We start from the raw sequence: 24,259 nt of genomic DNA on the forward strand, positions 1-24,259 counted from the left end.
ACCTCAGTTGAAAATGCAGAAATCACCGGTCTTCTGTGTCCTTCGCGCTGGGAGTTGGAGACTGGAGCTGTTCCTATTCGGCCATCTTGCTCCTACAAATAATCAAAAAATACATTATAAAAACTTTTATGAGTCTACTCATATGTTTTTCTTGAAAGAATGGAAAGGAGGTCGGAAGCAGGCCTTCCACTCACTGGCTGTGCTGGAGAAGAAAGCATGGTTCCTTTCTTAAAAGAAATCGTCCATGTTTTCTCTTAAGTAACCCTTTTTTGAGCATTTAATGTGGACATACTAAATGTAGAACTTTGTTTTTGTTGTTGTCATTGTTTTGAGATGGAGACTTGCTCTGTCGCCCAGGCTGGAGTACAGCACTTAAGATCAAATTCAAGAGAATGTAGATTCCTGAAAAATTTCACTGTTTGCAAATTGAGCAGTGCTGCAACATGTACTGCATGGAGGTCATAAAATATAACTAGTTATGGATAACACATTTTAACCTGGTAGGTGCTAGATACCAAGAGGCATCCCAAAGGCCAGCAGGTGCTTCCTTGGCTCCCTGTGATGGAGCATAGGCATATTAAAAGCAGAGGAAAAGACAGAGCTCTCAGGAGTTTTGTGTTGTGTTCTTACAAGAGTTTGCAGAGCAGTAGACATTTCAGGATAACAGATTTTTATTGAGTAAATCAATTAGGGGACTGAGGGTGTCAGGAGAGGAGTCTCTGATATAAGACTCCTGGTTACCAGAAGAGACTCAGTTTCATTGCAGTAGATACAGATTTAGAGGGGAAAAGACCAAGAGCTTTTCAGCACTGCAGTGGTGATTGCACTCACTCAATTATCAATGAAGGGCTGTGCAAGACAAGACCTAGGAATGACCAGGTATTTTGTTGGCATAGACGTCAGGAAAAGGCAGAATACTGGCAAGAAATGAGAGAGAGAGAGAGAACAATATACTTTCTTGAGTGTGAAAGTGCCAGACAAGTAGGAGCCCAGCTGGGATTGGTGTAGGAAGGACAGAATGCTGACTGGTGTGGCCTCACTGCCCCAGCTTTCCTTTAGAGGAAGGCCTGTCCTGCTGGAACTGGGGCTGAGGGAGGCTGTCTGTGGATGCAGAAGACTTGGAAGAGTTCAGACACTGGGGGCGGTAGGTATGGTATTTGTAAACAGAAGGTGGCTGATGTAAGCCAAAAGGAGATATCATCCTGACACACTCTATGAAAGGGAAGATGTGCCTCATGTGTGTGATGCAGCTGGGGTATGGAAATACTGAGGAGAAGAAGATGAAGGAGTTTGCATACCAGTGGGGATATGTACAATTTAACACCTGGACTCATCAGGGGAACAGGAAAGTGACTCTGTAACCAACATTAACATTACTTTGGATTTGTAATCAAAATAGTTCTATGATTTATCTCTGACTATTCACAGATAATTATAAATTCTGATTTTATAAGCCCAAGCCATTTTACATTTGCTTTTCTAAATTTGAACTTTCAAATCCTTTATATACATATAAAGAGTTTTTCTTTTTTCATTTAGGCTTAACCTAGATTACAAGAAGAATTATTTGTTGAGTTTTAGGTAGAACTTATTTGCAAAGTGGTGTGGGGCTTGAGGCTTTCTTAGTGACAGTAGCAAATGGATAATTTTCATGTAGTCATATGCATATATACATATTTTATTAGTTATTGGTATCTAACTTTATTATCATCAGAGAGTAAATTCCAATTGATGTTAATTCTTAGTACATTTTTGAAGCTGCCATTTGGCTTAGAATATGTTTGATTTAATTTTTTTTAATTTTGTGACTTGTAGCTTTTTATGTATTTATAAAATTTGATTTATTATTTTGTTTAATTATTCCATCATATTTATTAATGTTTTTCTCATTGACATCTTTTTAAGAAGATTATCTTTCAATTTCTTTTAACAATTTGAATTAGGAATAATTATATCTCACTGGACTTCTGTATTAAAAGCAGAATTGAGATAGAGCTCTTAAGTAATTAATCAGGTCTGCTCACTGACAAAGTAATAGCTCTTGTGCAGTAGATGTGGAGTGTGATTTTTTCAAAATCTTTACAAGAAAAATTACAATGGACATTCACTGTTCCATATACATGATAAATTCAGTGATTCAGAGTATACTTCAAAAGCTTTTACTAATTTGTAACCTTTTAAGGACCATCGAATATTCTTTTCTTGAGTCCACTCAACTCTAAAAAGATCCCAGTGAGATTATCTTATTGATTGTGGAGGTGAGAAAACTGAGGCTTATAAATAGGATAAGATACTTCCAAAATTAAATAAACCTTGCCTGCTTCCAACTGTGTTGCAGTGCCTTCGATGGTTCCATTTGCTGGAATCTTTAGTTAGTACAGATGTATTTGAAATTCTCAGTTGTTCTTTCCTTGTGTTTTAGTTATTCTCCCAAGCAGTTTATAATCTGTTGTTTATTCAATGAATGTTTCTGTTGGAAGTTGGTGAAAAGAGAGGTGAAAATACCATACAGTATGAGAAAGAATATAGCAGAATTTCACCTAGTCAGAGCATGTTTGGCAAGGATTACAAAAGGTTATTAATTTCTTGACTTATTTTACTTAAATTAAAAGTTTGTATATTCGCTAAGTGGAAAAAATAAATCCTGAGAGTAGGTAATATAGTCCTTAAACTACTTCATCTCCTTACATTCCAATGACCATATTTTATCAGCCCCACAGTTACAGGTTCTAAGGAATTCATGAATTCTAAGGCTCAATGTAAGTGTAGAAAACACGGGACCTCCAAAAGTGAACCAGGAAACATTGTAAATTTTAATCATAAATATCAATAAGTAAGATATGTCAACTTGCTAAAAATATTTTATGGATCTTGAAGTGTTACTGACTGAAGTAAGTTTCCATTGATTTCAAAATAAAAACTGTTGGAAATAAATATAAATGTGTATATATAGGTATCTTCTCATTTATTTCATTTTTCCTATTCAAATTTCAAAGTTTAGAAAAGTCATAAGAAAAAAACATTAAACAATCCAATTCTGGAACTTAAATCTCTGATTGAATCTTCAGGAACATTTCACATGTGATGTTATGGCTTTTATTCTTTATAGTCAAATGATTGCACTTAGCAGAACATTGCCATTGTATAATGGACTTTTCAACACTAAGGATATAATATATTCATGAATTAGAGTTCTCATGTAAACCAAAGAACTGTGGTTATCTCTTTTAATGTTCATTAGGAATTTTGGAAATACTTCAATTTCAACTCAGAATATGAAAATGCGTAGCATTTACTAAATTTAAACTAATAATCTAAAAGAAAATGCTACTTTATATAAACTGAGGCCCTTTAAATGTATCTATTAAAGATCAACTCAGAAAGAGGCAGTGACTCCCTCATCTTCTTTGTATTTACACTTAATATAAAATTTCCAAAATACTTAATAAAAAAACCTAATATAGAATCGTGTATGTATTTTTTCCTACAACCCCTTTATTGAGGTCAGAAGGTAAATACACAACAGCAGTTACAATAGCAAGTATTTGTATAGTACTTTTGCACGTAAAAATTTTGTATATTTGCATAGTTTTTTGTAATAAATAAAACTACCAAGACCTTTTATTTGATACGCACAATGGTCCTATGAAGGAACTTTAGTGTCTATCCCCATTTCACAGAAGAGGGCTATGAGGCATGATTAGTGAAATATTGCAGAATTATTAAAATGCTTGGCTGGCATTCAAATTCAGACAGGTTGGTTTGCACATCCATGTTTTCAGTCACTGGCATACAGCTTTTCACACTTTAATATTAATTAATAATCATAGAATGATATTATTATTTTATTCAAACATAAGACTCAAAAATTGTATACAGGCATACCTCATTTTATTGTGCTTCTCTTTTTGGTAATAATACTTCCCAGACATTGCATTTTTTACAAATTGAAAGTTTGTAGCAACTCTATTTCAAGCAAGTCCATCAGTGCCATTTTCCCAACAGCATGTGCTTACCTCATGGATCTATTTCACGTTTTGATAACTCTCACAATATATCAAAATGTTTTCATTATTATTATATCTTTTAGGGTTATCTATGGTTACTGATCTTTGATGTTACTATTGCAATTATTTTAGGGCACCATGAACCACACCTATATAATACAGCAAACTTAGTCAATAAATGTGTGTGTTCTGACTGTTCCACCAACTAGCCATTCTTCTGTCTCTCTCCCTTTCCTCTCCTTGGGTTCCCCTCTTCCCTGAGACACAAAAATATTGAAATTAGGCCAATTAATAACCCTACAAAGGCTTATAAGAGTTCAAGTGAAAAGAAGTGTCTCTCACTTTAAATCAAAAGCTAGAAACTGTTAAGCTTAGTGAGAAAGGCATGTCGAAAGCTGAGACAGGCTGAAAGCTAATCCTCTTATACCAGTTAGCCAAATTGTGAATGCAAAAGTTCTTAAAGGAAATTAAAAGTACTCATGTAGTGAACACATGAATAATAAGAAAGCAAAACAGCCTTATTGCTGAGAAAGTTTTAGTGGTCTTGTTAGAAGATCAAACCAGTGTCAACAATCTCTAAAGCCAAAGCCTAATCCAGAGCAAGGCCCTAATTCTCTTCAGTTCTGTGAAGTGAGAAAGCTGTAGAAGAAAAGTTTTTTTGAAGGTAACAGAGGCTGGTTCATGAGATTTAAGGAAAGAAGCTGGCTCCATAACATGGGACTGCAAGGTGAAGCAGCAAGTGCTGATGTAGAAGTTGCAGCAAATTATCCAGAAGATAGAGCTAATATCATTGATGAAGGCAGCTACACTAAACAACAGATTTTCCATGAAGGCAAAACAGCCTTCTATTGGAACAAGATGCCATCTGGAACTTTATTAGCTAGAGAGAAGAAGTCAATGTCTGGCTTCAAGGTTTCTAATCTTCAAATAATAGACTGACTCTCTTGTTAGGAGCTTATGCAGCTGGTGAATGTAAGTTGAAGCCAGTGCTTACTTATCATTCTGAAAATCCCTAAGAATTATATTACATCTATCCTGCCTGTGCTCTATAAATGGAACAACAAAGCCTGGATGAAAGGCACACCTGTTTACAGTACGGTTTATTGAATACTTTAAGCCCACTGTTGAGACCTACTGCTCAGAAAAAAAAAAAAAAAAAATTCTTTCAAAATATTACTGCTCCCTGACAAGGCACCTTGTCACTCAAGAGCTCTGATAGAGATATACAAGGAGATTAATATTTTTTATCTGCTAACACAACATCCATTCTGCAGCCCATGGATCAATGAGTAATTTCTACTTTAAAGTCTTATTACTCAAGAAATAAGTTTTTTAAGGCTCTAGTTGCCATAGATAATGCTCCCTCTGATGAATCTGGACAAAATAAATTGAAAACCTTCTGAGAAGTATTCACTATTCTAGATGCCATTAAGAACATTTGTGATTTATGGGAGGAGTAAAAATGTTAACTTCAATAGAATTTTGGAAGAATTTGACTCCAACCCTTATGGATGAATGAGGAGTTCAAGACTTTAGTGGAGGAAATAACTGCAGATGTCGTGGAAATAGCAAGATAACTAGAATTAGAAGTGGATCCTGAAGATGTGATTAAATTTCTGCAATCTCATCATCAAATTTTAATTATGTGAAGAGTTGCTTCTTACAGGGTTGAGCAAAGAAAGTTGTTTCTTGAGACAGAATCTACTCCTGGTAAAGATGCTATGCACATTGTTAAAATGACAAGAAAGGATTTAGAATATTACATATTTAGTTGATAAAGCAGCAACAAGGTTTGAGAGGATTGACTCCAATTTTGAAAGAAGTTCTATTGTGAGTAAAATGCTATCAAACAGCATGACATACTACAGAGAAATCTTTCATGAAAGGAAGAGTTAATTGATGTGGCAAACTTCACTATGGTCTTATTTTAAGAAATTTCCATAGCTCCCATAACCCTTAGCAACTCATCATCCAGCAGTTTTAACATCCAGGCAAGACTCTCCATCAGCAAAAATATTAGAACTCGCTGAAGCCTCAGATTTGGTAACTTTTTTTTTTTAACAATAAAATATTTTTAAATTAGGGTATATATAGTGTTTAACTCTATTTAATGCTTAATAGACTACAATATAATGTGAACATAACTTTTATAATCACTGGAAAATCCCCAAATTTGTGACTCACTTTATTGTGATGGTCTGGAACCGAGCTGCATTATCTCTGAGGTATGCCCATATCTTATTTGTATGCAACCTACCAGTTCATTTTTGTAAACCTGATAGACAGGGATACTAAATTCTTATAAGCATTTAATTATATAAACGAAGTACAATTGAATACTTCATTATTCATTCTCCTTGTTGATACCCTTAACTTCTCTCACATATAAATTAATTCTTTGATAGTATTAATATGTTGAGTTAAAGAAACTTATATAACATTGAGTTGTAGAGGAAACATAATTTGTATAACATTGAGTTGTAGAGAAAGCAAAATTTTGTCTGACATTGATTTCATATTTATTGGTCTTAATTTATTATACTCAGTTTTTCCTAATTTCAGACTGACCTGATTCATAAGCAGCACACAATCTATTATTTAAAGTTTAATATTGGTGTTTTACTTTCAAATTTGCAACATTGTTATGGGATCCTTGAGTCATAGGGATAAAATGTTTATTATATATTCTAAAATGTTTGTGATGTATTCTAAACCATTTATTTCATTTATTTGGTTCATTTCATTCTCTTAATAAATTTCCTATGAACAAAACATAGGAATATAGCTTTTGGTAGGAATACTTAAATGGTAATAAAATTCGTAGTTGAAATATAATAATCTGTCATTTATAATTTTTATATGTATGTGACTTTCATGTTTTTGAAGAATTTTTAATATGTTTAATGCTTATTTATTATATGGCCATAGATAAAAATTGTTAATATTTTACTCAGAACCATTGAATTAAATTCTGAATGCCAGACTGGGCATGGTAGCTCATGCCTGTAATCCTAGCAATTTGGGAGGCCAAGGCGGCAAATCACAAGGTCAGGAGTTTGAGACCAGTCTGTCTAACATAGTGAAACCTTGTGTCTACTAAAAATACAAAAAAATTAGCCTGGTGTGGTGGCATGCGCCTGTATTCCCAGCTACTCGGGAGGCTGAGGCAGGAGAATTGTGTGAACCCGGGAGGCAGAGGTTGTAGTGAGCCGAGATTGCACCATTGCACTTTAGCCCTGGAGACTGTATGAGACTCCGTCTCAAAAAAAAAAAAAAAAAATTCTGACTGCCTTTTCCTTTTATTCTTCCTATAGTAATGAACAAAGAACAAATATAATAATATAATTTCAGGATGGTATAGTCCCATCAACGTAAGGTACATTTGGAAGAAATATTAAGCTGTCAAGATTTGTATCATAAGTATAACCATTTGAGCATTTTTAATGTAATAGAATAAAAGATGAAATGTTTAGATTTTTTTTCTGATCATCAATCTAGCTATGCTATCTTAAATATCCTTAAACTACTGGGTAGCAGATCACTTACTGCTATTTTATATATACATTGTAATGTTGACAATCTATTCGTGTTATTATATGTCTGACCAACTTAAAACTTTAATAACATACCCACGTAAAACATTCTTCCTTCACTGCCTGCTAAGATTTGTGGCTAGGGGATTAGTATAATAAAAGTTGTTTCTTCTTCCTACTATTTAATATATTCCTCCGGGAATACTACAATCCTAAAATGGCCTTATTTGTCACCTTGCATTTATAAGGACTTGGAGCACCTGGGCTTGTAGTATGGCAAAGCAGTATCTCTTAGATCACTTCTAAGTAAAGCTTATGAAAGTTCTTTATCTCAGGTTACTGCTGGCCCCTTTTAGAATATGGGCAACTGAATCTTCTTATTCCTCAGTTTGGAAGCCTCGTTGTTGATTGAGGAAAAGCCCACTCAACATACAGATCCATTAGTATATATTACCGTTTTTTTTTCTATGAGGAATAGTTCGATCTTGAAAAATCTGTAAGTCACTACTTATAAATGATAAGGTAACCTGTAAGATCCTTTTAACATCTGCTAAGAACGTATTAGGCCTTTGCATCCACATTTTTACAAAATTCTTAAATATACTCCAGTAAAATTGTTTTAGTCATACAACCTGTAATGGTATTTTGTTTAAATGGATTATCATTGGTAAAACATAGTAAAAATTATTCAGCTATAGAAACTAGTTCTGGGGATCTGCTTTTTCAAATTAAAAAAAAAAAAAAAAAGAATCGACAGCATGATGACATTACCATCAATTTAATTTGGATTTGGTGGAGAGAAACTATAAAACTAGATCATCTATACCAGTAGAATATTTGACAAAAATTATGGAGGGTAATGACATATTGTAGGTTATCTTTAGTGATCTTTAGATTTTAAATCATTGAATATTATTATCTCATTTTTGTGATAAAATAAGTGCTTTGTTAATTATTGCACAAATCAAGTCACTGCAAAAAAAATTCTAAAATATTGTGCCTTAAACTCTGCTTTATGAGAGTCTAGTAGTAGGTAGTCTAAACCTAATATTTCAGCTCCATATAAATAAACAACTTCCATTTTGATGCCTTAGGCTCTGCATCACTTTCTCCTAGTAAAAGGACAGCAGCAAATGGTAAAGAGGAGACCAATTCCCATCCTTTAATTGACAAGACCCAGAAATGTCATAATTCACTTGTGACCACATCCCTGTGAACACTACTTCTACACATAACTATAGCAAACTGTAAGTGAAGCTGGAGTTGCTGTTGTCTTTGTTATTAAATGGAGCAACTGAATGGTCCCCACCAATTGATAAAAACTGCCGAATTGCACCCTGAAATCTCTACTTTTTCATATTTCATATTAAAAGCAAAACATATGCGGCCTCACCAGTTATATTGCAAACTTTGTATTTTAATTTTTAAAAACGTTTTTATAGTACAGAGATAGAGAACAAAACACAGGGACAGGGGAAAGAAATGGGGAGATGTAGGTCGGAGGAAAACAAAGTAGCATATATGTAGGATGAACAAGTCTAGAGACATGTACATGAGGGCTATAAGTAATAAAATTGCATTGTGTATGGGATTCATGCTAAATGAGTATATTTTGGCTGCCTTGTTACAAAAACAAACAAACAAAAAGTTGGTAACTATGTGAGATGGTGGATACATTAATATGCTTCAATATAGTAACAGTTTTACTGTCTACATGTATCCCTTAGCATCATGCTGTGTATCCAAAATATATATAATGAAAGTTAGTTAAAACATATACAAAACTTAATCTATTTCCTGGAGCATTTTTGCATAGATCCCTATGTGTCAACCTCTGTAACTTTCTTTTCTTGACCTTGTACTATATGAATTAAGGTAGAATTATTCGAATCATGAACAGTACATCACAGATGGAATACACTGATGCAATGGGAATGCATATAGTATAATAAATATCACATATTGTGTTTTATAAATTTTTGATAGTAATGTAAGTACAGGATTTTTCTTTCTAGGCCTGTTTTACAGCTGTTAAATACCATCAATTCTTACAAATTCTTCTCTCTTTATCTTTCACACATCCATGGCATTATTTAAATATCTCTTGCATTTCCATTTCTTGGCTTAAAACTCTCTTTGAATGTCCTCGTCCAGTACTGACCAATAGAACTTTCAGTGATGATGGACATATCCATTATGGTAGCTACTATGTGAAGGTTTTGAGTACTTGTGTTGTGACTGATGTAACTGAGGAAGTGAATTTTAAACTTAATTTCATTTAATGAATTTAAATGTAAATAGCCAGACATGACTAGTGATCACCCCCTTGGACGTACAGTTCTAGCCACTCTCCGCTCCGTTTACCAATTTATTTCAGCCACATCTATTTTACTGCATCATATTACTCCTGAAATATCCTTCAATAAATTTACTAACTCAACATGTATGTATTTGGGGTTTTATTCTCTGGGTGAGAAATTTTGTATTTTAGGTGTGATTTTATCCTAGCTTTGAGTAGTCTAATAATAATATACATATATAATATTTATTGAACACATTTTGTCTTAGACACGGTTCTGAGCATTTTATTCATAATAAATTGTTTCATTATCACAAGAAACTAGCATTATAATTATCACCATCTTATATATGTATAAAAGGACACAACCACAGGTTAATCAATTTTTGTCTAAGATCAAATAGGTAGCTAGTAAGTGGATGAGCTAGGATGTAAACCTCCGGCAAACTGGCTTCAAATACCATTCTTTACTATTTCATCATTCTGGAGAGTGAGTTTTCATCAGTGGTTCTCCTTATTCAAAATACATCACAGTTGGAGCCTTTCTAGCAGCTTTATTTGTGTATGCATAATATAGGAAACTATCTTGCCTTTGGCAAGAGAGAAGAGAAAAGAACAGTTTCTCTTCTTTCTTTTTCTTATCATAATTCTCTAAGCAAAAAGTATGTTTATAAAAATTGATCCAAAACATTCCTTATCTTCACTAATTGAGTATTAGGACCTTATTTTATCCAAATGATATTAAATAAATTAGTAAACATAAGTGAAAATAAACAGATGCTGTATGTTTGTTCCTATTACTACAAAAGATTATTCAGGTTTATCTTACTCAGAACACAAACAGAAAGAGTTATAAAGTACTCAAGATAGATTATTTTCTAAAGGCTATAACGTTAAGATTTAACTCAGGTCAATCATCTCCAAGTTAAAATTACTTAGAAGCATACTGTCCATAATTAAGTAATCTTACCTACTAATAATACGGAATAGGAATACCTTTAGGTGACATGAAATCTGTCATTTTAAGCATGCCCCCAAGCCTTTTCAAGATTGCTCATAAAATTTCTCATTCTCTAGAGAAATGTGATCTCTAAGAAATAAATGTCTCTTTCAAGTCACAAGTAATATGAGCACATGAAAAAAATGGAATTTTGAGTTTTAGAAGGGATATTGCAGTATTATAAAATTGCTTTTATTTCTTGTTATTTAAGTTCTCATGGTCATTTTAGGATTTACCTTCAAGATATAAAGGATTATGATTTCTTTTAGGGAGGTGGGGGACAGAAGCCTTTGGGGACCAGGAGAATATTTTTCATATGAAATTCTTTGTCATAAAATGCTAATGTTGGTGTTCTTGTCTTTATGTCTATGCATTCTTTAGCTATGAGGATAACAGACCCTTCATCAAGTAAGAATGACCTGAATGGCTGATAAATTCCATTTATCAGTGTGGTCCCATGAACCAGCTGTCAGATCAGTACTGAAAAATCATTAGAGCTTCTGTCATTCACATTGAGGCAGAAGAGCAAACTGTGCAGGAAAATAATCTGGCATACAACTTACATGCAGAATAAATATGCTGCAGGTGTATTGCCAAAAAAAAATTCTGCTTCACCTCTGTTAATTGGATATCACCTGAATCCAGTGCCACAGCAATAGCAATTTCCTGTGGTACAGACTTGTTTCTCTTTTAATAGCTTCCCTCTCATTGTGATGTGTTCCTCTGTGCCACATACATCCGCTTTTCTGTTGTTTGTTTGGGCATCATTCATCTAAAATTATTCTGTCATTTACTGGTATATCTTCAAAATGATCTTACGGGTATAAAACTACCCAACTGCAATTGATATTAATGAATTGCTATACTAAATATAAATAAAGAAAAAATTGCCTTCTTCAAAATTAATTTTTACATATGCAAAATTATCCCTTTCAAATTTGACACCTGTCACTTGGTTAATGATCTAATCTGTATGAATATATTTCAGTTTCTGAAATAAAGCTACAAGTCTGTACTAATCTAATAAATGTGAACATAAATGTTAACATTTGGACATTTTTCCCATGTATATTTTAAAATTACAAGTCCTGCAAGAATAAACTAAGATTGGTAACCTATGGGCAATCTTGCTGTAGACTTTCAGTTTGTTCTTCTGGTGAAGAGTCCTTTGTTTTCATTTTTCTACAGTGCCATTTCACTTCTTCATGCTTTTGCTTCCTTTCTTTCTTTCTTTCTTTCTTTTTTTTTTTTTTTTTTTTTTTTTAAGAAATCGGGGCTCATTGCAGTTTTCTACAACTTAACCCTTGGGCCCATCATGTGTTTTCCAGGGGTTAATACCTGACTTCAGTATTTGATCCCATTATTTTGCTTCTAAATCTAAATAGCAATATTGCCTTGATTTAATGGCAATTCTTATTTTTTCTTTTTCGAACATCCATAAGCTGAGAGCTTTCCCTTGAAAGTTAGTATACTTCTGAATCCCGCTGTAGAATAAAATATTAACACCTAAAATGTTTTCTAAATCATATAAGGAAACATGTAACATGTAATAGCAAAACTCTCTTAGAGATTCTTTATTCAAGAATGTTGATGTTTTCAGTTAAACATGTTCAATTTAGTGGGCATTTAAACATGAAATATAGTGACTGATACTTATGGGAGAAAAATAGTAAATATTTATAATTAATTTTAATAAGACTTTAATAATTAACTACTTTGGAACCATATCTTTCTTAAGATGCAGTTCTCTCTAAAAAACAAATTGAACTCAGTTTCAGATTATCATAAACATATATGATCTTTCCCCTTCATTTTACAAAGTTTCAATCCCTGTAAATATGTCTTCCAGAGACATTATAGTGGAGGATAATAATCTGATGAAAAGAAATATGAATTTACCCTTTTCAAGGAAGATGTGCTGGGAATAAAGAGGTTGGGCTTTTTAGTGTATAGAGATCTCTACTGATTTGGTCCTGTTCTCCCATATACTTAGGAATTGAGAAGGATTTCATTTCAATTATGAGTCCCACCTGTTGCAAGAATTCGTTTTATCTTGATATTCAATACATAACTTAACCACAAATATATGAACTTTGTTACCTGCTTATACTCTTGCAAATGACATCTTGGAGGAAACTAAGAGAATGGAATGGGAGTGAGAGCTTGTCTTTCATTCTATACCACTCCGTTCATACCACTCCATCTTCATTCTCAGCTTCATCTTCTCCCTTGAGTTTACAGACACTTCAAAGAAATGAAGGTTCTCTGAGCCTTCAAAAACTTTTTCAGTGAAGCTGCCAAATGACTGATTTCTAAAATCTACTACAGTGTAGCATAAAAGAGAGTGATCCAAAGGCTAAAGGAGAGTAGAAACAGAGTGTTTCCATTAGAGTGGAACTATTTTTTTCCATCTACTATCCCTCACTCTTAGTCTTTATAAATATAGGTTAGACAAGTAGGGCTCATTAAATTCATACATTAACTTCAAATCCATGTATTTCCTCCTAATACGAGTTATACTTTTGTCAGTAAACAATAAAATTTTTGTGGAAAAAGAGGAAATTTTGAAAAAATGAGGTACAAATGTATCAGAAGAAGCACTAATAGAGGGAAATCAATGAAGCAAATGTTACCCCTGTGAGACCAGTGAAGACTAACATAGCTTTATAGCCTGCTTTCCTCTTGCCATTCACCATAATTACACCTCATGCCATTTGCATATGTGCTGCAAATACATGAATAATTTATGGTACAAATCTGCTTTTGCTTAAATGAATTTCTGTGTTCATAACATTTTCATTCATGTATATCTCCTCAAGCTTGAAAACTTGTAGTCTCATTAAAACCTTAAAGTACTTACACCACCTGTCTTACATTTTCTGTCAATAAAAGTTACTGTAACATTTTTTTTTCAGTGTCGTATTGTTGATCTGATATGGTTGTTAATTAAAGACCAATTATTTAATAACCCTTAATTTTCTCTTCTCTCTACAGGTCATGGGTTATAGGTGCAATAGCTCTTCTCTGCCTATTAGGATTGACCTGGGCCTTTGGACTCATGTATATTAATGAAAGCACAGTCATCATGGCGTATCTCTTCACCATTTTCAATTCTCTACAGGGAATGTTTATATTTATTTTCCATTGTGTCCTACAGAAGAAGGTAAGCTAGAATTCTTTTTTTAAAATGTAAATGGCGTACATTTCATGATAGCAAAGCAGCCATAACATCTTCTAATATATTATTATTGATATGTTTGTCTACAAGAAATGAAAATACTCATCTTTTATAATAGTAAAGCAAAACAAACACAAAATACAAGCATAATAGTTGGTGAGAGTGTCCAATAGTAAAAAACAATAAAAACACTTTCAGATTTAAAAAATTAACAAAAATTGTTTTCTTATAGATTTGACTTTATAGTCTTTAATATTCCCATTGATGGCCAATTGTAGTTGTGTATTAGGAAGTAATTATTTTCTAAAAATGTTGTGGAAGCATGAGATGCACACACACACATATGGAAATATATCACAGTATAGGAAATATATATATGTGGGTTTGAATCTCTGTTCTTCTGTTTAAAAACTTATGTGACTTTTGGCAAGTTAATTAACCTCCCCATGTCTCAGTTTACTCATGTGTGACATGAAGGGGGTAAAAATAATTATAAAATATTCAAAGAGATGACTCTGAAAATGAGGTAGAACATTATGTTTTAAAATTTGTGGGAAAGAAACAATAAGATTTATAATTTTTCTTTGGAAAACAAAGGAAATAAGAAGTAAAGATATCCCTTTCTAGGATTTTTAGTTTTAGAGACTAGTGGGACCAAAACAAGAAGTTGAAAAGAGTGTCCACTTGTCACAAAATGGACAAACATAAAACAAAATACTACTCTGTTTCAAATTTAGATGGTAGTGGATATCTAAAATGTGTTGACATGATCACAAATACAGAATAGAGTAGTAATGATGAGGCAGGCTTCTAAATGCATGTTACAGAAAAGAAAAGAGGTAACATTAGAATGGATGCTTTCTAATCTAATTGATTAGAATTCTCCTTAAAAAGAGGTTGTTTTAAAATAGATGAATCCTGCTATAACAGGATGCTTTAGAAAAAATAAAAATAAAATAAAATAGATGAACCCTCCCAAATAATTAATATGTATACCTCCCAAATTACAGAAGCCTGACTCAACATATGTTTATATTTTACTCATTGCCCAATGGATGGCGTTGCCCCATGAAGGGACATAGGCTGATGAAGATTCAAACAACCTCACTCTATGATTTTGTAGTCCTCTTTGGTTTTGACATCCAACAGGAAGTCTGGGGGAGAGAGAGATGATTTTGTACTAAAGATTTGAAAGTGGCTCACATGGCTTCTACTATTTTTTTTTTTTTTTTTTTTTTTGATCAGATAGGACTCTGTTGATGGTACCACCTAAACTGCAAGGGAGACAGAAAAACATAGTATAGCTTTTTTAGTCAGAAAGAGAAGAAATTGGGTATGGTGAATAGATGGCAGTCTGCCACACTTAATGTATTTAAAGAATAGGAGACATGTAAGTGGCGAGTGAGAATAGAGCTGGAAGGAAGAATGAGAATCAAGATGATACACTGAATTAAAGATAGGAGAAAATGTCAAGAAGAAGACAGTGGTTGGTATTCTAAAAGACTTCAGAGGAGTCAGAGACACTAAAACTTGGGAAAGATGTTTAGATTTGGATAGAAGAAAGCCATAGCCATAACTGATGCTCAAGAGAAATACATACAAAAAAATGTGAGCAAAATCAGGAGATTAAGGGAAAATGTAGCATTTGCTCATGAAAAAAAGGGAATGTATTAGGTCATTATAATCAGTCATAACATATTGAAGTATAGTAGATTTATTTGCCTGTCATCTTTATTTTGTACATTAGCTGGAAATTTGGACTAGCATAGTTTTAAAATTTTATTTAATTTTTTTTTTACTAACTCATTAAAAAGTAATTTTTAAATTTTAAAGTTAATTTGGAAATTTTCTACAAGGCAGAAAAGAAATTTTTGTACTTTACACACAGATTAATTTGCTTTGAGTATTTTTTATTAACCAACACCTCTTTCTGTTTTCCCAATATTAATAAAAATGTTATTTTAGTTTTTCTTGTCTTAACATAAACATATCACTGGAATAAGTAAGAATTGCATTTGATACCCAGGTAGAGATTTTACATCTCACAACCCTAAAACAACTTTAGAGTTTTTAATATATTTAACATAAGTTAAATTTTAAAATATATATGTCATCAAGTTCAGTTTTGTGATTCATTAAAACAGAGTTCCAGAAACTGTGGCTCATGAGCCAAATTCATCCAGCTGCCTTTTATTTTTACAGCCAGGAAGCCAGGAATGGTTACTACATTTTCAATACATAAAGTTTAAAATAAGTATATACACCATATCCTTAGTTTTGGCTCCTGACTCAAAAAGCTTAAAATATTGACTACCTGGACCTTATAGAAAAACTTGCCAGGCCCTGATTTTGAAAGTTTATTTTCATGATTTACAATAACAAGTAATACATATTGTTCTTTCATCCATTCCATGCTTTGAATTTTAAAACTTTGGTTGCATTTGTATTTGGTATCAAGAATATTGGCCAACATCAGAAAATACAGAAAACATAATTATTTTTGGTTTTTATTTTATATAAAAAAAGTCATATACTTGTCTTTGAAATTGAAGAAATGGTTGGGAGGTGTTTTTTCTTTTAAGCCATCTGATTAAATTTCACTAATATGCCATCGCTGGTATAGTTGCTTATATATTTTGATTAGATAAATATGAAGTATTTCATATTTGAAAATTGTTGTCTTATTGAATTATTTGTCGATTGCTTCAACTTATTCGTAAAATTAAAATTTTTGAGTCATCAGTCTTTTTCTGAATATGCATTGTGTAAACAGTATTTCCACTGGCCACATTAAAGTGGTCACTTTTACTTTTGTCATACATTCAAATACTTTATATATTCTCAGAGCTTCCATGATCATTTTATTTCTGATATGAGAAATATCAGAAATATTTTATTGGTAAGATACATTCTCTTTCCTGTCTTCTATGTTCTAGAACAGCATCACACCAAAATAGAATATCATCTGACTAGGGTAACTAAGATGCAGTGCCATGTGAAATAGTAGATTAGAATATGCAGATGATTGAACAATCAAATAACTGTTTTATTGTAATCTAAAAAATGTTTCCTGGACACGGTCCATGTAATTTTTTTCTTCTTTTGAAGACATATGCTTATCATTTCAAATCAAATCACAGCAAAATAAAGTCAGTATAATGATTCAGTAAGTAATGTAGCTAATGCGAGACTTGGCATCACCAAATATCTTGATTTTCTGGTTGTTTATATTATCAGTTCAGAACATTTAATCTTTGTTGGAAAATTCAGATAGTCCATGATGAATTATTGTGGCTTAAACAATATTGCTGATTTTGTAACAGAAGGGAGAGTGGTTCTTTTTCTGTCTTCTTTGCCTTTATTCCTCATTGTACTGAAATATTTGTTTAGGTTTATATCACTTCATTCAAATACCATTTCTCATCTAGAAACAAACATATCATTTGCTGTTTACCTTAGGAAAACAATGGGATGTTGCAGGGGGAAGTTATGATCAAAGTTTAGATTCTTAGATATGTTTCATAAATCAGTAGAAATTACTAAGCTATCATTGATACTGCTTACTTTTGGTTAGAGATTATTTTAAGCCTTCTCAAGTTCTAATTAAAGCATTTGTCCTTATTCTTTCCAGACACAAAGAAGGAGATAATTAATAGATTACTTTAATAATGATATTAGTGATATACAACGCCTGTGCTGGTCAATGAGTTCATGTTCCAAATATGGCATCTGAGAGCTTTTTGATCATACAGCACTGGTGAAATTTAGAGTTTTCTCCTAAGGCACATCGCTTGACCTTTTCAGTCTTGTTTACTCTCATTACTTAACCCATTTCAATCTCCTAATCTATAAAATGAAGTTAATAATTATTTTTCAGACTCATTTTGAGGGACATACCTAGCACAATTCCTGACACATAATAGTTAAAAAGTAGAAGTTTCTTCTTTTCACCCTCCCTACAGATGCATCTTAGAAACACACATAACTGGGTGCAGACTGGTGTCTTTTTTTAAAATAAACAGAATATGGACTAACTTGTAAACACTGAACAAAAATGATTGTCTCTATTTCTAATTATTGATAAATGTAGCACAGAAGAGACTGGTTGCAAAACAAATCAATAGCATTTTAAATACATTAAAAATAAGTAATTTTGCCATGCCAGAGCATAGAAAGGCCTTAAAGACCAGCACATCATAACCCTGTTTTGTTCATTCTATTCTTTGTGGTGAGAATGCCTTTTTCTCCTCTTCTCCCCTATCTTTTATTTCAACTTCACTCTGTGAATTAATTCCAGCCGCTCTTTTGAAGACTTTCTGAGAAGCCCTCTTCCCCAAGAAGCCCTCCTTGGCCCCCCACACCTACTTCCCACAGGCACTCCTCTTCTATGTTTTGAGTCACCTCACCCTATCTCCATCATTGTTCTTATCCCGTAATAAGCACTCGATAAATGTGAGTTCTTTGAGCCAATCTGCATATGTTCTGTCTTTGATTCTCCTATGTCTTTGACACAATGAATTTTACAATAATAAGATGAAACGTTCCCATTTTGAATACTAAATTTAATGTATCATTTACATACCTTTTTTTTTGCTTTTGATTCTAAATAACATCCCTTTTTAAAGCACATGTTCAAAACTTTGATTTAAATAAAATCTTATTTGAATATTACATTATCATAAGTTGTGGAAAAAATGAACTAATGTGAAATCAAATACATAAAGGCCTAAGAATAATTTATGTATATGATGTTGTTTCATAATATAAATTCATGAACATATAATCGATATAATAAGATGTCCCTTTGTTGTTATTGATAGTAGATACATGATTTAAGGCAGTTACTGTTTATTTTTATATGCCTTGTTCAATTAAATAGGCAGTAATAAAAATTTTAGACATGATTAAAATTCTTACCAAAAGTTGATATATTTCTCTGCTTGAAAACATCAGCTACAAGTTTTCCTTTTCCCTGTAATTTTATTATAATATAATTATTTAATTATTAATTAATAAAAATATAATTAAGTAATCAAGAATGCTTTAAAGAAAAGTAATTATATTTCTCTGTGATTATTGAGTAGAACTATTTTGAAGGACTACATTTACAATCTTTTTAATTTTTGTTCTCAATTTGAACATTTGATCTCTTTTAAAATAAATAAACTTCAGAGAAATATAGATTTAGAAGAAATGATTAGCCCAACATACTCATATTTTCTGTCTTTAAATATCCTTTCTCTGCTTTCTCACTTTCTCTGATCTCTCTCTCTGTCTCTCTCCCCCACTTCTTACCCTACTTCCTCCATCCCAGTCTCTTTAACTTCCTAACTAGGCTTCTACCTAAAGAACAACAACTACAATTCCCTTGCACCAATAGGCTACTTCATATCAAATTTATGAAGCTAAAAATAGTATCTTCGATGGGCTTAAGTATATGTTCTTGGAACTAAGAGAAAGTACCACTATGATGTGATGGGAGGAGTGTGAGTGTGTGTGTATGAGTGTGTGTGTGTGTTTTAAAAGGCTCCAGAGTTAGGCAAAATTTCAAGCTTGACAGTATGCATATAATTATGTTGTATTGTAAAATACATGCTGAACAGACTTTCTTATATCTGTAGGGCAAAGAAACAATTACGTTATCTAAAAATAAAACTCACATACATTGTCTACTTTTGTTCCTACCTGCAATGAATTGCTTGCTAACAGAAGTTAATATTTAATTGTCTAGGTACGAAAAGAGTATGGGAAATGCCTGAGAACACATTGCTGTAGTGGCAAAAGTACAGAGAGTTCCATTGGTTCAGGGAAAACATCTGGTTCTCGAACTCCTGGACGCTACTCCACAGGCTCACAGGTAAACAATATTTGTTCACTGAAATGAAGTAATTCTTAACTATATTCTGTAACCAGTTACTGTCCCTTGTGATTGGCGCTAATTTCTATCCTGTGTTTAACACATCGTTTTTGTCGTTTCACTGTGTCTCACCTGGGAATGATTCTGACAGAAATGGAAGAAACTAAAACTGTATTAAAATGATGAAATTGAGGTCTCAGTTTGCATAATAATTAATGACTTCAGATTGCTTTCAGTTCAATAAATGCAGCAGGTAAAGAAAAGAATTTTCCAGTTCACCCAAAATCCAAAGAAAGTAATATTTCATGTATATAGAAATGTGATATATTGATATGATTCTAATTCTTATAATTCTTCTAACTAGTATAATAATTATCACAAACTAAGACAATTTACATATGATATGGTATGTTTAGTAAAAATAACTATGACTCAACCCTATTATGTGCTGAGAAGTTGAAGAAAAGTCAGGGCAGTGAAGACTACTACAACAACACTATTAACATAACTGGTCTAAGCTCCACTCCCATTCGCCCAACACTAGACATAGCAGCATAGTACCTTACCAGAAAAAGTTTAAGCTTTTAGGTAAACTGTGTACCATTTTTCCCAGGGCACAGAGTCAGCTCAAAGATTATTACATAGAAATTTTAACAACTCCTGTATGTTAACATGAGCCTGTCAAATAAAAGACTTAGAGTTGTGTAGGTCATGAGTGAGTTTGATTCAAGTTAGCAAACTAGTAATATTTGTTTGTTCGTTTTTTGAGACAGAGTCTCACTCTGTTGCCTAGGCTGGAGTGCAGTGGTACAATCTCAGCTCACTGAAACCTCTGCCTCCTGGGTTCAAGCAATCTTCCCATCTTAGCCTCCAGGCTTCTGAGCAGCTGGGACCACAGGCATGTGCCACCATGCCCAGATAATTTTTGAGGTTTTTGTAGAGATGGTGTTTCACCATGTTGGCCAGACTGGTCTCAAACTCCCGGCCTCAGGTGATCCACCTGCCTTGGCCTAACAAAGTGCTGGGATTATAGGTGTAAGTCACCCAGGCTAGTATTTTTAGGACTGCATGATTCAGTAGAAACAAAAGTCATGTTTTCAGTGTTGCCACTTAAATTTTTCTGAGGAAGACTTGAGTTTAAATTGATAAATGAAGTTATAAATCAAGAATTAATTTTTCTTTACTCTTTTAGCTCAACCTATAAATCTAATTATTGTTTCATAAATTTAGTTATTTTATATAAAATAAGAGTGATTACTTCATTTTTTCTTTGATGAATGTTCAATTGGCTTTTAAGCTTAATCGATTAAATTTCCCTAAATAATTTCATTTATATGCTTAGAAAATTTAATTTCCTTATACCTTTTAAACATCGTTTATAAATTTAATATACTTGATTGTCTCAAACACATCAACTGTCAGACTAGACAGTCATACACACCTAACTAGCACTTGAACCAGTTATAAATCAATGAATGACCAGTGTTTTCATAGTTTCCTCACCAATTGAGTTTTTAATTTTACAAATAAAATCATATCTTTAATGTCAATCTGATATTTCCAATTAAAATTTTAAAAGTTAACATATAACTGTCAAAAATATCAGACTATCTTAAGTAGTTTTACCAACCACAAATCATGAAACTTAAATATAATTGCATGATTTTAATAATCTGAATTTGATTTATTTTTTACACACCACACTGAGGTTGTAAAGTTGCAAATCAGAGGAACAATTGTCCCAACTCAGATGGATGGAAATTTCTGAGTTTAGGACTACTAAATTTGCCAATCAGAGATCTGAATTCTCACATAAGAGTGGGAGCAGACCAGGATGATGCTTATAGCATGAGCCCCTTGAATAATTAATGCCTTTATTTTCAGATTCATAATCCCTTGCTCTTCCCCTGCTTTTTGTAATAGCTTTTTCCATGACTTTTCAATTGATATTGCTGAGATTCTCTATATCATCCAGCCTGATTAGATCCCACATGCTTTTCACATTACTGAGCTCATCAGCTACCATTCTATAGTCATTTTATTGAAACATATCATTAATGTTATAATAATACTTGGGGGGTCTCATTTACTACATTACAACAGAGTCGTGCAATGTTTAGCAATACTTCTAAACTATGAGTTAAGGCAGTACAACTCAATGGAATAATAATAAACTCTGTGGGTGGGTATACCTTGTTTTGAATTCTGGCCTTGCTACATACCAACTATGACACAAAACAAGTTACTAATTTCATTGACACTCAGTTTTTTTTATCTGTAAAATGGTGATAATAAATACTGACGTCTTAAGTTGCTAAGAAGATTGAACTAATATACACAAAACAGAATAAATTATGGGTGCTCAATAAACAGTGGTTGCTACCATTTATTACTGTTGTTATTATAGAATATTATTGTATATATATTTTAAGTTGTATCATATTTTTCCCCACATTCTTGCAATTTGTAATATCACAATTCTACTCTTGGAAAATAATTTACATTTTTCCTTATACTTAATATAATACTAATTTTGATTAACTATGACCATCCAAGCCTATGTAAGGTTATAGTTACTTAAATCTATATTATTTGTTTAGGTAAGACAAGTAAATATATTTCTCACTAATCATGGCCATCCATAAGCAAATGCTAAAATACTGATATTAAAACAAAATTTGGGGAGTATGGATGCATCTTTCACATAAGAGCACTTCTAAAATAATTATTTTATTTAGAAATATTGAGTGCCTCCTATATAATGCCTTCAATTTTCTAATCTCTGGGGATAAAATGGTTAAAAGACATATAACTTCCCCTGTGATCTGGAACTTTTATTCTAGTATTGGAAGGTAGAAAGTGTATTGATTACAAACAACCCAACAAAAATATCAAATGGGAAAGCTGGCAGAGAACAAAAATATGATGTCAATTAGCCAGGTGGCTACTGGAATTAAGTGCTGGAGAAAGACTGCCTTTGGAAGTGGTACTTATGCCAAAGTCTGAGTTACAAGATTCCAAATGAAGGAGAAAAGGAAATTCAGGGGAACAGAATTCTAAGTGAGAAAATGTAGAATGCAAAGCCTTTATGGTGTGGAGAACTTACAAAAACCGTTGGCCAAAGTAGGTTAGAGGGAGAATGAGACAGAAAGTCAAAGAAAAAGGAAAGAGACCGATCCCTAGGTATTTGTAACAGTATGAAAATTAAATTTTATTTTGATTACTTTGGATAGCCAGTGAGATAATTTAGAAATGAAAGTGATAGGATACAATCTGCAGGTAATAAACATTATGTTGCTACATTGTGGATAATGGAGGGGATGATGGCCAGGACTAACAAGTAAAAATCCTCTTCACCTCTTGCTCCTCCAAACTTACTTCCTGGTCCTAATCACTTATAAAAGTTTTATAATATGCATCAGTCACACAAACATATTCACAGAAATGGGTGTAAATTTTTTTTAAACTATGGATTGAAATAATATCTTTTGACTTTCTTGTAATTGTTTTGTCATTTATCTTTCATGTATCTTATTGACTTTTAGATATATTTGCTTTTTATTATATAATATTTGAAAAACAAAAAAGTGACATGTATATGAAACATTGAAACATTTTAATAAGATGAACACCTGTGAACTCAACATCCAACCGAAGAAATAGAACATTTTCGATATGTTTTCCTTTTTATTTAACCCCTCCCTAATCAACCCCTATGTCTTCCTCCAGAGAGGCTCCTAAATTTTATTTTTTCATTCCTGCAACTTATTCTAATAGTTTCCCTCCAAAAAATGTTGTTCAGCATTCCTTTTTGAAATCTTTGTTTAAAAATGGTATTTTATTGTATGTAGTCTTCTCTGACTTGTGTTTTTCACTCCCGTATTCTAAAACCCTTCCTGATTCATTCCATAAATATCTAAGTGTGGCCTCTGTGCCATATACTATATACCTTTTTCTCTGCCTGGAATACTTCTCCTTTTTCTCCTTTTCTTTTTTTCCTCTTTTCTCTTTTCCTCTTAAACTATGTTTGGTGTAGTGCAGTGAGTTGTTAACCTCCTGCACTCAGGAGCCAGATGACTGCATTCCAGTGCTGATTATTAGATCTGTGCCATTAGAATGTTCATTAACCACTGTGCTTCGGTTTTCTCATGTATAGTATTACCTACCTCATGGAGTTCTTGTGAGGTTTTGATGGGTGAATACGTGAAAGGTATATATTATGGTAAAGAGAGCATAGAAAAATTGATATAGATGTATATACACACACATGCACATATATAATATACATACACCATGTATGTATGTATGTGACAAGTATATGTACCTCAATTAACAAAAAAGACAAAAATTCTGTTTTCATAAAGCCTCAAGCCTATTGCAGACAT

General features: G+C 32.7%; 1 protein-coding gene across 1 annotated transcript in view; it reads left to right on the plus strand.

The window, feature by feature from the left end:
* Positions 1-24,259, plus strand: part of ADGRL3 (adhesion G protein-coupled receptor L3) — an 890,906-nt gene that overhangs the window by 838,847 nt on the left and 27,800 nt on the right. The window contains exons 22-24 of the mRNA XM_011949310.1: positions 11,221-11,247; positions 13,834-14,002; positions 19,749-19,874. Of these exons, the coding sequence (XP_011804700.1) occupies positions 11,221-11,247; positions 13,834-14,002; positions 19,749-19,874 (322 nt within the window). The remainder of the gene's footprint in view (positions 1-11,220; positions 11,248-13,833; positions 14,003-19,748; positions 19,875-24,259) is intronic.

Source organism: Colobus angolensis, unplaced genomic scaffold, assembly GCF_000951035.1.
Source record: "Colobus angolensis palliatus isolate OR3802 unplaced genomic scaffold, Cang.pa_1.0 Scaffold297, whole genome shotgun sequence".
In the NCBI taxonomy this organism is placed as follows: Eukaryota; Metazoa; Chordata; class Mammalia; order Primates; family Cercopithecidae; genus Colobus; species Colobus angolensis.